Source organism: Lithobates pipiens, unplaced genomic scaffold (genome assembly GCF_037356315.1).
Source record: "Lithobates pipiens isolate NorthernLeopardFrog02 unplaced genomic scaffold, aLitPip1_a1.2 Scaffold_19, whole genome shotgun sequence".
NCBI lineage: Eukaryota > Metazoa > Chordata > Amphibia > Anura > Ranidae > Lithobates > Lithobates pipiens.
Window position 1 is genome coordinate 165,293,262 of NW_027507764.1, and position 13,472 is coordinate 165,306,733.

General features: G+C 39.5%; 1 protein-coding gene across 1 annotated transcript in view; it reads left to right on the forward strand.

The window, feature by feature from the left end:
- The window catches only part of RBMS3 (RNA binding motif single stranded interacting protein 3), an 859,182-nt gene extending 846,131 nt beyond the window's left edge, over positions 1-13,051 (forward strand). The window contains exons 11-14 of the mRNA XM_077491456.1: positions 5,790-5,900; positions 9,554-9,634; positions 11,412-11,539; positions 12,333-13,051. Of these exons, the coding sequence (XP_077347582.1) occupies positions 5,790-5,900; positions 9,554-9,634; positions 11,412-11,539; positions 12,333-12,339 (327 nt within the window). The 3' untranslated portion in view covers positions 12,340-13,051. The remainder of the gene's footprint in view (positions 1-5,789; positions 5,901-9,553; positions 9,635-11,411; positions 11,540-12,332) is intronic.
- Positions 13,052-13,472: the final 421 nt, after the last annotated feature.

Here is a 13,472-nt window from a genome sequence, read left to right on the forward strand (position 1 = left end):
CGTTGGCAGAATGGCAAGGCTGGGCACAAGCACGTGCCCTTTAAGAGCCCAGCCGTGGGTCACCCACGGACCCAATCGCAGCCGGTGTCCCGCGATCAGTTCACAGAGCTGAAGAACAGGGAGAGGTAAGTGTAAACAAACCTCTCCCCATGCTTCCTAGTTGCCTGTCACTGATCGCCTGTTCCTTGTCATAGGGAACGACGATCAGTGACGTCACGTGCCAAGCCATGCCCCTATAGTAAAAAAAAACACACATTGGGCCACAATTAACCTCTTCACTGCCCCCTAGTGTTAGTCACGTTGCACAACCGCGCAATTGTCAGTTAAAACGACGCAGTGCCAAAAGGGTCCTGGTCCTTTAGCTGCAAAATGGTCCGGGGCTTAAGTGGTTATAATGAAGGCACACAGTGTCCTTCCATCCTTCTTCCTCCTTCCCTCCTCCTTCTTCCTTGCAGGTTTGCATCCTCCATGAGTGGCCGGGGGCACGATGACGTCATGTGTGTGGGAGCCGTTGTTTTACGACATGGGCTCTGAAGGTCCGGTATGGTATGCTGGACCTTCATAGTGCATGTGACATCATTGGCTGCATGTACTCTGAATAGTGCACGTTTAGGAGATATTTACAGTACCTACGGGTGAGCTTTATTACAAGCTTACCTGTAGGTAAAAGATGAAAAAGTAGGTTTACTACCACTAAAACGAAAAAAGCAGGGAAGAGACAAATTTTGAAATGTGTACCACTCTCTGTTCAGCAGAAGTCCAATAGCCTTTAGAACAGCTTCTGTCAAACTGTCTTGTTGGAAAATCAGCATTCAATCACTGCTTGTAGCCAATGGCCGCAATGCTGATCAGTGTATTGAGAAAGGGGGGAATCCCCACTGTCAGAATACAGTGGCTTAGTGGGGGAGATTCCTGCATTCATATCACTTGTGTTGATATGAGGATCTGTGAGTTTTTCTTCTGTTTAACCCACTGGTTGAATGAAAAAGAAAAACTCTACGTATGTACCCTGCTTTAGAGCCTGTGAAACTGTGATAATGTACCTAATTATTTGATTTTGTATTTCTATTTTTTTACATTGACATTTGAAAATCTCACTGCCAAGCATATACAGCAGTGGTTCCCCAACCTTTTTTGCACCACGGACTGGTTTCCTGGAAGAGCATTTTTCCAAGGACTGGGATGGGGGGGAAGGTTTTCGCGCCTTAATTATTCTGACACCATATAGTGTCAGGATGATTGAAGCGCATTATTTCTAATATTACATTGTAATATATATCAGTGGGAGCCACTAAAGTCTGCCATTAGAGCAGTATGTCACTAGCATGCCATCACAGCCACCAGATGCAGCTTGTCACTAGCCTGTCACCACAGCTACCAGATGCTTCCTGTCACTAGCCTGTCATTTCAGCCACCAGATGCAGCTTGTCACTAACCTGTCACCAGATGCAGCTTGTCACTAGCCTCCCACCATAACACCAGATGCAGCTTTGCACTTTTTAAGAACTTATAATTGTGTAGTTTTCTGTTTGCATTGAAAGACTTACAACTTGCAGTCTCTCCCGAGCGCCATAAGAGGAGAGCATTCAGGAGCATTGAAATCGGCACATGCGCACTTGGTATTACACTGCAATCACAGCTGTTGGGTCCACCTCCTCACATCTCATAGGATGGACCTTCATCCTATAAGATGTGAGAAGACGGACCCAATAGCGGTGATGCAGAAAGGGCAATGATGTAATGTCTCTGCTTGCCCTCTGCACCTCCTTCAGTCCAGCCTGCATGGCCGGCTGCTAACAGAGCACAGTCCGGCACAGGTCTGTGGCCTGGGGGTTGGGGACCCCTGATATACAGTAAATGTTCTGGTCGACAACAAAACATAGAATCAGTTCTGTTAAAATAATTTCTGCACAAGACTGCCCTCTATCTCCCCTTCTCTATGTCCTTGTCATGGAACACCTGGCAATTGCCTTGCGCAATAACCCCAACATCTCAGGTGCATCTATAGGCCCCACTCATTCCAAGCTCTCTTCTCTCTTTGCGGATGACCTGTTATTGTTTGTAACCCAACCCTATCTATCATTACCACATATAATGCGGGAATTCACGAGGTTTAGCAAGCTGAGCAATTTAAAAGTAAACCATACTAAGTCAAAAATCCTGAACATCTCACTGATCCAGGAGGTCCTCCACCAAGTCTCCACTAAGTATCCGTTTAAAACAGGCTCCACCTCCATCCATTACCTCAGAATCCAAATACCCACAGATGGATCCCAATTATTCTCTCTGAACTATGCTCCCCTTCTGCTTAGAAACAGATGGATCTCTCAAACTACACAAAGAAATGCCTATCATGGCTAGGCAGTGTGAATGCCCTAAAAATGTATGTCTTCCCTCGGTTTCTCTATTTGTTCCAAACAATTCCCATTTCCATACCCTCCTGGTTCTTTAAGAAGCTCCACCAACTATTCTCCTGCTTTATCTGGGGAGAGGCTCATCCCCGGATACGCTATGAGACTCTCGCTTCCCAAGATTGATGGCAGAGCTGGAGCTCCAGATGCCTCTATATACTATAGAGCAGCTGTGCTCACGTGTATGCTTAACTGGTTCCATCATTCCTCCACCAAATTATGGGTACAAATAGAGAGTCATATCAATCCAATAGATCTCTGCGCCTTACCGTGGATGCCTACCGAATTCCTGAAAGGAGAGATACCCCTGAGCGACCTGACAAAACCATACAAATCTGGACCTGAATGAATTCCTCCAAGACCCTATCTCCTCTGAAAGGACCCATGACTCCACTGTTTGGGACTCTGGCTTTTCCAACGGCCCTACAGGGAGCGAGTTTTGGACCTTGGTCTAAGGAGGACCACAGATGACTTGCCCAAGTCCTACATTCAGACTCTTCTCTAATCCATGACGTTCCGTCTGGCCCGTCTTCCCATGCCCCGACGCATTGGCTGCAGAGGCAACAGGTGATATCATTAATTCGCACCTTCTCATCCCTACCTGATATACTTACTGACTTAACAGACTCTGCTCCAGGCCACCCCCCTACACATGTAGTCCCTCAACTATGCTCTCTCATACATATGGCTTACAATCCTGACCTCCCCCATACACACAGGCCTGCAAAGAAGATTTGGGTCACTCCATTTCACCTGTAGACTGGTAAAAGTGCTTCATTCTGACAAAATATCCTTAGCCTCCAAAGCTGAAGAAAAAGGATTCAAGTCATTGACCTGTTGGTACAGATGCCTCTTGACTTTGCACTGGATAAACCCGGCGCTCCCGGATACCTGCTGGCATTGCTTGTCATCCAAGGGAACACTACTTCACATTTGGTGGGAATGCCCCCCTGTGAGGAAGTTCTAGCAAAGGATCCTCGACTTGTACTGCAGACTCATGGCGACCTCAATCACACCCTCTCCTGAGGTAGTTCTGCTATCTTTGCTTCCGGGACCGCTTAAATTGGTCAAGAAGGACGTTCTGTGTCACTTTTTGGCGGCTGCTAGAACGGTTCTGCCCAGACATTGGACGTCGATGAGCATGTCTTCCCTGGGGGATTGGGCAATTGAAGTGGACCAAATTAATAGTTTGAAACTAATGTTGTCGCAGGAAACGGGTAAAGAGGAACAATTCTCCAAGACCTGGACCTCATGGTCCATGTTTCGATATTCCTCAGAATTTATTCCATGGGCCACAGAGCACCTGTGTAACCAGAGTGGAATGTCTCCCTCTTAATTTCTAAATTCCTTACTGCCTTGACCCCTCTATCCCCACACTCTCTCTTTTTTTCTCCTTTCTTTATTACCCGATCATTTAATTCACAATTTATAGTCTCATCAGACCGGAATGGTGGCACACACAGAGCTTCCCCCTCAGAGAGAACATGTTCAGCATAGTAACAGAAGCCCTAGCCTACCTGTAATGAGTGGCCACCACTCCTTGAGTAGCTAGTGGTACTCACACACCCTTAATAATTCAGATTAGACGCTGTAGGTATACAAGCCACACCACACTAAATCAACCAAAGCTCAAAAATTGCGTAAACCATGAGATGGTATGACACCAATGTTGCAAAGTTGTACATATCTGTTTATGTGTTACTGAAAGACATATATGTCTTTGTGTATAATTTTTCTATCTCAATTTTTCTATCTTAATTAAAATAATTTCTGCATAATAGGCCTACCAGAGACTTATCATCCTACAAAACTAGTCAGTATTTGGTCTCACAAAATTCCTTGTAAAAATTCCTTGTATATTAGGCCTCACTTTGCCATGGAAGGTGGACAGGGTACTTTGAGTGGAATCAAAAGATCCTGATCGTAAGGCCCAAAGACTGATCACTGTTAAATATCTCAACTATATAGGCAGAATAACGATCCTATAGGTCTTCTACTATGCAAATAGCTTTTCCCTGGACGAGCATAAATTGCTTATCTTTCCTAATTATTCTGTGAAAATAACCTACAGATTAAAAGCTTTTAACAAGGGCCAACCAATCTTATTCCAGAAAAAGATCTAATTTACTTTAATCAATCCAGCAACTGTATTTTCAAGCCCCAGATGAGAAACAACACTTGTTAACCACTTTAAGACTAGATTGCTTCATCCCTTCCAGCATTTTCAGATTTCAGCACTGCCACATTTTGAATGACAATTACTCAGTTATCCAAACTAAGTTTAGAGGTGCCTCTCAAGGCTCCACCAGGTCCTCTTATGTAGCAACCACATCCCAGCCCTAGACATCTAATGGAAAAGGGAAAATTCCTGGAAGTGGCACATCTCTGCAAAACCCTGTAAGTAGCAGTAGTAGTAAGTCCAGGCTCCAACCAGACCACGCCCCCAATGTTTTTCACTCTGCTCATAGAGCTTAGTCATGGGGATGGTGACTTATTATCACACTATGACTGGTGTGTCGGTGAGCAATGACACGCGTGACTTGTGTGATCAGGGACACTGTGACTGGAGTGGTGGCAATCATTCATATCAGGCATATCAGGCAAAAAAAACCTGTTTTGGATTAGGAAAAACCCCACATTTTTTTATTTTTTTAACTCCAAAAAATATTCCTATCACACACATTCCTGTGGTAGGCTATAAAGTATGTGGAGCTGCAGCAACAGCCAGCTGGAAGCTGGTAACATCATGGAACAATCTACTTATTGCCAATAGACCAGGGCTCTTCAAATAATGCCCAAATGTTTTATTTAAGATGATCATATCCCAGTGGAAGAGTATAATGTTTTAGGGCCTCACATGACCTCTTCATCAGGTATGTGTTTTTTCTTTTTTTTTAACTATCCTGGCTTTCTTGCTTATCCTGGAATCCCGAACCATGTACGTCAATGGGACATCACTTGTTGCCAAGGACTTGACAAGATCCTTACCAGTCATTGAGAGTGTAAAGCTGTCATGTACTGTATAATAGGGATATTACCAGTCTTATACAAGATGTTCAGGCATTTAGACCAAACCTCATGCTCATCCCTATTTCTCAAATTGCCTATGTTTTTGGAGTGAGCAATTGCTTGAGGTATGGTAAGTCTTTATGTCCATCAATATATATCGTTTTACATCTATATTAAATACTGACAATTATCACAAAAAAATGTTTGCTGAAAAAAAAAAAAAATGAAATGTTGTGGCTTCACTGTCACCGCTATGTTTCTGACGGCATTGTGAAAACATTGTTTACACTGAAGTATTATAAAACATTATGTAAGCCACATACCTATTAATTGTCTAAATCATTTAATATATATCATTATTCTTTTTAGGGTGCTGTAATAACACCAACGATGGACCACACCATGTCAATGCAGCAAGCCAGTATGATGGGCCCTCTAGCCCAGCAAATGAATCACCTTTCCTTGGGGACAACCGGAACGGTATGACTTACATGACTTACTACATTGTTGATGAAAAGCAATAAACATCTCTGTGGCTATAGACAACTAAGATACAGAGGCACAATTAGATTAGCACAACATAAATTAACCATAACATTAACCATAACATGTTAAATACAAAACTAATCTTGAAACTCCAATGGTTGAAAAAATAGGTATTGATCATACACTATGTTGTCAAAAGTTTTGCGACACTTGCCTTTACACACACATAAACTTTAATGGCATCCCATTCTTGGTCCATAGAGTTCAATATTGTGTTGGCCCTGCCTTTGCAGCTATTACAACTTGAACTCTTCTGGGAAGGCTGTCCACAAGATTTAGCAGTGTGTCTATGGGAATGTTTGACCATTGTTCCAGAAGTGTATTTGTGAGGTCAGGCACTGGACAAAAAGGCCTGGATCACAGTCTCTACTCTAATTCATTCCAAAGGTGTTCTATCAGGTTCTATCAGGTTGAGGTCAGGACTCTGTGCAGGCCAGTCAAGTTCCTACAACCCAAATTCGTTCATCTATGTCTATATGGATCTTGCTTTGTGTACTGGCTGAAATCATTTCGTGGAGGGGGGTTATGGTGTGGGGTTGTTTTTCAGGGGTTGGACTTGGCCCTTAGTCCCAGTAAAGGGAATTCCTAAGGCATCAGCATACCAAGACATTTTGGACAATTTCATGCTCTCGCCTTTGTGGGAACATTTTGGGGATTGCCCCTTCCTGTTTCTTCATGACTGCGCACCAATGCACAAAGTAAGATCCATAAAGACATGGATGAGTGAGTTTGGGGTGGAGGAATGTGACTGGCATGCAACTCTGACCTCAACTCTATAGAACATCTTTGAGATTAATTAGAGCGGAGACCGCGAAACAGGTATTCTCATCCAACATCAGTGCCTGACCTCACAAACGCGCTTCTAGAAGAATGGTCAAATATTTACATAGACACACTCCTAAACCTTGTGGACAGCTTTCCCAGATGATTTGAAGCTGTTATAGCTACACAGGGTGGACCGACTCAATATTGAACCCTATGGACTTTCAGAATACTAAACAATTACAATCTAAAAGATGTTTTTGTTTTTTTTCAAAATGAAAACTACTAAGAATGGCTGATCACTCTTAAATTACACAGAAAAAAAAAACAGGTTTGTGCTCACACACTATTGTATGATTGAAAACAGTACAGTTTTAATAATTTGCTAAGGGAAAATTACATTTGAAAAGTGAAAGCTCCCTTAGTTTAATTAGGGTTTAGCTGTGTTTACTTCAGATACCCCACCAATGCATACATGTTTTTTAAGCTTCCTTGCAGAATATTAAATATTTAAAGTGAACACTGTTTTTCCCTATTTATTATGATAAGGGACCTTTCATTTTATAAAATTAATTTATACCTGCAAGTAGTTTTTTGCACAAAGATTGAGTGCATAATAAAATCAATTAATTAAATGACTTATACTTCTACTTTTCATACAGGGAGACTGATGCCAAAAGCTTGAGCCAACAAGCATATTGCATTCAACAGGAACATCTTTAAGTCATTTTTCCAGTTTACTATTGCTTTTAATTAGATTGTTACTGATTAAAAGAGTTACATTTTCAGGGGACTTCAGGATAACATTTAAATGTTGAACCCCCACTTACTACTAGGAATGAGCCGAACACCCTCCTGTTCGGTTCGCAGCAGAACATGCGAACAGGCAAAAAATTTGTCAGAACACACGAACACCATTAAAGTCTATGGGACACGAACAAACAAAAGTGATCATTTTAAAGGCTTATATGCAAGTTATTTTCATAAAAAGTGTTTAGGGACGTGGGTCCTGCCCCAGGGGACATGTATCAATGCAAAACTTTTTTTAAAAACTGCAGTTTTTTCAGGAGCAGTGATTTTTTTTTAATGCTTAAAGTGATACAATACAAATTAAATATTCTTTCAAATATCATGCCTGTGGGGGTGTCTATAGTATGCCTGTAAAGTGGCGCATTTGTCCCGTGTTTAGAACAGTACCACAGCAAAATGACATTTCTAAAGGAAAAATTGTCATTTAAAACTGATCGTGGCTGTAATGAATTGTCAGGTCTTGGCAATATAGATAAAACTCATTGAAAAAAAGAGCATAGCAGTTCATTACCTGGCCCTTTGGGTCTGGTATGATATTAAGGGGAATCCTAAATCAAAATTGAAAAAAAAATTGCATGGGGGTCCCCCTAAAATCCATATCAGGCCTTCGGGTCTGATATGGAAATTAAGGGGAACCCTGCACCAAATTGAAAAAAATGGAGTAGGGGTCCCCCCCAAAGATCCATACCAGACCATAACTGGCCTGGTATGGTTCAGGAGGGGGGTGCTCTCTCTTCCCCCTCCCCTCTTTTACTGTGGCCTGTCAGGTTGCGTGCTCAGATAAGGGCCTGGTATGGATTTTGGGGGGACCCCTACACCATTTTTTTTTAATTTTGGCACAGGGTTCCGCTTAAAATCTATACCAGACATGAAGGGTCCCCAAACACTTTTTATGACAAGAACTTGCATATAAGCCTTTAAAATTAGCACTTTTGATTTTCCATGTTAGTGCTCCATAGGCTTTAACGGTGTTCCAGCAGCTTTCAAATTTGCTGCGAACACCGCATATTGTTCGTTGTTCGACGAACAGGCTGTTCTTGTTTTGGCTCCACAAGAAGATTTTCATTTGCTGAACTTTATTTTTTATGATAAATTCAGCTTTGACATACAGTCACCAGACAATTTGGGTCCATATTACCTTGCAGATAGTTGTTTTGTTGCCGCTATGGTTAAGTCTCTTCCAACAAGCCAGGCGTATAATAGCAAGATTTTGTGGGAGGCTGATCTGGGTCTTGTTGACGATGAGATCTGGGAAAAGATTCTAACCAGCCAACGTTTAGTCTCCCTGAAATTCACTGATACACTCACCAATCAATTTATATTTCAATATACCTATTTAATGCAAATTTCAGTTTTCAAGATAAAAAAAAAACATTGTATAATCCATTATGTCACTTTCTCAGGTCCTGCCCACATATATAGGCTTACTGGAAGCAAATAATATTTTTTTTACATGACATCATGGGTTCTCTGTTACAACAAGACCCTTAGCTATGCTCTCTGGGTCCTCCTGATTTTTTGATTAAATTATTTACCTGCTCACATTTAGCACAAGGTATTGTTAACTGCCAAGAAACTGATAGCTGAGGTGTTGCTCCACTTACAACAATGAAAAGGGGAAATTAAAAAAAATCCCCTATAAGAAATTGATCTATGACCACAGTGGTTGCTTAAAAAACTTTCTGAAATATGTTGGTATGTGGCATACACAATACTGCTGTCCATTAGATTTAGCTCCTACTTTATTTTGAATAACACTTGCAAATTGTCAATGTATTACATTTCTTCGGCGTAAGCTATATTTCAGAGACCTTGTCTTATCTATTCCTTTGATTCAATATGTACAACATACATGCAATTTAGGTGCATTGTCATTGTTATTTTATACCATTTCAATACTAATAACAGCTTTTTTGGATATAAAAAATGTAGTTTTTCCATAAAGCTCAAAAAAAAATATATATATATATTTTTTTTTTTTACTCTATTTTATTATGATATCATTTGTTTTCTAGTACATGACTGCTGCTGCACCTATGCAAGGGACCTACATTCCCCAGTATACTTCTGTGCCTCCATCTGCTGTTCAAGTTGAAGTAAGTTGATCAATTCATGTCAACATTTTTCTATTTTCAAAAAATAAAATTGTAATTCTTTTTGGCAATGATCTAAGAATGTATATTGATAGCCCATAATATATTCTGTGTAAGGTGTAAATTGATGCAGGAGTTTGGAGCAATGAACCAACAATGCATGTGATCTAATCTCTGTATTTATGCAGTGAGAACTGGGCCTACATACTTTACATCAAAGTAGCTCTATAGCCAAACAAAGATCTCCAAAAGCTTTGGCAATATAATCTGGAAGCTGATTGGTTTCTCTGCAAAAGTGAGCCTAATTTTGCACTCTCCAGCTTTAGTAAATAAACCCCCCCAATGTCATATAAGTAATAATGTAAGTCTTATGCCCTGTACACACGGTTGGAAATTCCAACGGAAAAGGTCAGATCAGATTATATTGTCGGAAAATACGATCGTGTGTGGGCTCTATCGCACTTTTTTCATCAGAAATTCAGACGGAAAAAATTTGAGAGCTGGGTCTAAAATTTTACGCCCAAAAAGTCAGATCAAACCTTTTCCGATCGTTTGTAGAGAATTCCAATTGGACAAAGTGACACGCATGCTCAGATCAAATTACAAGACCAAAGCTATTGGCTACTAGCCACTATGTATTCCCATCGTACGCAACAAACGTCACCACGTTCCGAAAGATCGGATTTTCTGACAACTTTGTCCGACCGTGTATTCAACACAAGTTTCGGACAAAATCCGTCTGAAAAAATCAGACGGATTTGGTGGTCAGAATGTCCGACCGTGTCGGACATTCAAGGCATTACTTTTCTTTGGATGTTTCTAAAGCAGACTTAAGATACATCTATACACCCAGGCGTTCAGCAACATCTGATAAAACATTCCCTTCAAATGTCTAAGCACTTGTCAGATAAGCATTATGGGACATCAGGGAGAATAGAATTATTATTTTTATTACTTTTCATTGTACCAGGATCCCATTGTATCTAGTCAAATGATCAAATGCCTGGGAATTTGGCACATGATTAGTACTCAGGAGAGCTTACCAGATCATCCAATCAGCAGCTATGTTTAACTTCTAATTTTGCCTTAAACCAAAGGTTTTTGATTCTGTGACCTGATACTGTGGGATTTAGCAGTTTACTGGGGAAAGAAGTATCAATTTATCTAGCTTCTCCAGAGGCAGGTAAGCTTTATATAATCCCCAGTTTTAGGTTGGGTAGTGGTAGCAAAGAAGTTGAGGCTGGGTTCACTTATGAGTGGCATGCGGGGTCCGTAGCTGGGGTCCGTTGCATCCTGGTTCACCATTTCAGGTCCGATTTCAGCTCGAATTTTGGGCTGAATTCAGACCTGAAATGGACCGAAAGACACACATGGTTTTTGTACAAATTACACCAGACCCACTGTGGAGATATGTGAACCGGCACCATAAGTCAAATTGGATGCGGGGAACACGCATCCAATTCGCAATGGTGTTAACCCAGCCTCATGTTGGTGTTTTGAAATAGAGAAGTCCCCTTTTTTGGCCCTTCCCTCTTGAAGCATCTGCTTGATGCTTAAGCCTTAATGGTTGTCTCAGCAAATAGGCAAGCCCATACTTGAATTAACAAGCTGATATGCTTTTGGCTTGTATTTTTTTAATAAGGTATATACAAGAAGAATTCAGGAGACCATGAGGATCTCGATTTTTCCTGTGTAAAAAAATCTGAAATTGAATTTAAATGACATTATTTTATTTTGCTAATAATATGCTGGAGCAAATTGTTTGTTCTAAATTTTACAGGGTGTTGTTGCTGATACCTCTCCTCAAACAGTACCATCTTCATCACATGAAGCCAGTGGGCAGCAGCAACAAATACCTGTAGAGACAAGCAATGAACATGCATCTGCATACTCCTACCAACAGACTAAGTAAGTATTTGGTAGGTTTTAAAGCTAGGTATAGTTAAAGTGAACTTGACCTGACAAAAGTTTTTCTAGGTTAGCAGCAATGATAGCCTTTAAATGAATCCCTCACACAACTTATATAGCTACTTGTAGGTGCCACAAGATGCTCTGCATCTAACAGTATTGCCACGTTAGGTTCACTTAAAAGGAGCTATGATCTTTGTGCATTATATTATTGAATAAAGGAAGTTTTATCTGTTATATAAAACAAAAGCACATAATCAAAGAAAATGCTAATAGAACAATTAGTGGGAAAGCAACTGTCAAGAGTATATAAAACAATATATAAATCATAATACTTTCATTTTTGTATTTGAAACAAAATTTAAATATCTTTGCTATCAAAAGAGGTAGTGAAAGCCCCAATGTATTATCTTTGTAAGACATAAGTATGATCTTTAATTCCAGCTCATGGCCATAATTCAGTATGTTTTATGGTGGGGTTTCCCCCAGGTACTATTACTTTTTCATAAAGTTTGAAAGGCTGAAAATTACTAGCAGCAGAACAGTAGCCAAGACACCCATCATATATATGGCAGTCGTCTTTTTTTTTTTTATATAATTACTGTTATTATTTATATTACTGAAATTTGGACTTTGATGTATGCCTTTTTAAATAAAAAATAGAATATTTTGAATAGGCCATTATAAATAAACCTGTATATTTATTAGTGGTGTAGTGTGATGTTGAATATTTACTTTTTCATTTTACATTGTTTTTAATGTGCTCTGTTTCTTTTTGCAATATATTTTGCAGACAATAAACAGGACTGAGAAATGTTGGTCAGAAAACCTTGCCTTGAATGGATACACTTCATCTAGAAGTTGACTTCCAGTTTGCACAGGCATCAGACAAAAGCTTTTTTTTTTTTTCCTTTAATTTTTCTACCTTGCTCAAAGTGTTTTTTATGTGCCGTGCAAAAAACAAAAACAAAACAAAAAAAATAAAAAAAAATACACAAAACAAGAAAAAAAAAGTTCTGCTATGTTGACAATTTTATTTTTGTTACTCTTTCTTAATGAACACACATGATGAAAACATACTGGGTTGTCTTTTCACCTGGAGCTTGACGATCATTGCAAAAAGGAGTCGTATTTTGAGGACAGTAAAATCGGTATCAAGGGGAAGCATTTCTGACAAAACCATAACTGTCTTCCTTGATATTTAGCTATCCGTTTCTTTCATTCATTTTATGTTTTTTGTCCATAGGAAAGATTATCTTGAATTCTTATTGCCTTAATTTTAAGGACATCAAACAAACCCAGAGCAAAAGAAAAGCATCTGGATAAAAAGAAAAGGCATGATATTGACCATCTTAATAAAGGACTTGTGTTGGCATTTCTTATGGGTTCCTAAGGGTAAAATATTAGATGTAAAATGTGACATTCAATTCATATCTTCATTTGAAGAAAAAATTTGCTGATAAAAAAGACTATGGTGTGTGCAAGAATTAAAACAATATGTGTGGACTTTTATGAACTTTCTCTTAAGTGTGAATACAAAATATAGATGGCTGTAGGTTTTTACAAAGGTGTCAATGAACTATGAAAAACAACTGCATTGAGAAAATGCAGATTTTTTTTTTTTCATTTGAATGCTGTTTTTTTTTTTTATTTCATTATTTTTATTTACAAAGCGTGATCGCTTCTAGTAAAGGCATTAGTGCTTTCTATTTGCAATCTTTTTTATGAGCTTAAAGAGATTTTTAGTCAGCTTTGCTTGTCATATTGCAGAAAGTAGCTTAATAGTGTTAACATGTTAACATTATGTAGGAATTCATGTTTAAAAAAAAAAAAAAAAAAAAAAAAAGCAATAGATAGAAGAAATTGTTGACAATTTCTGTAGTATTTCCTAGTTGTGATCAAATGCAGCCTATGGATGGCCAATTTTATACCA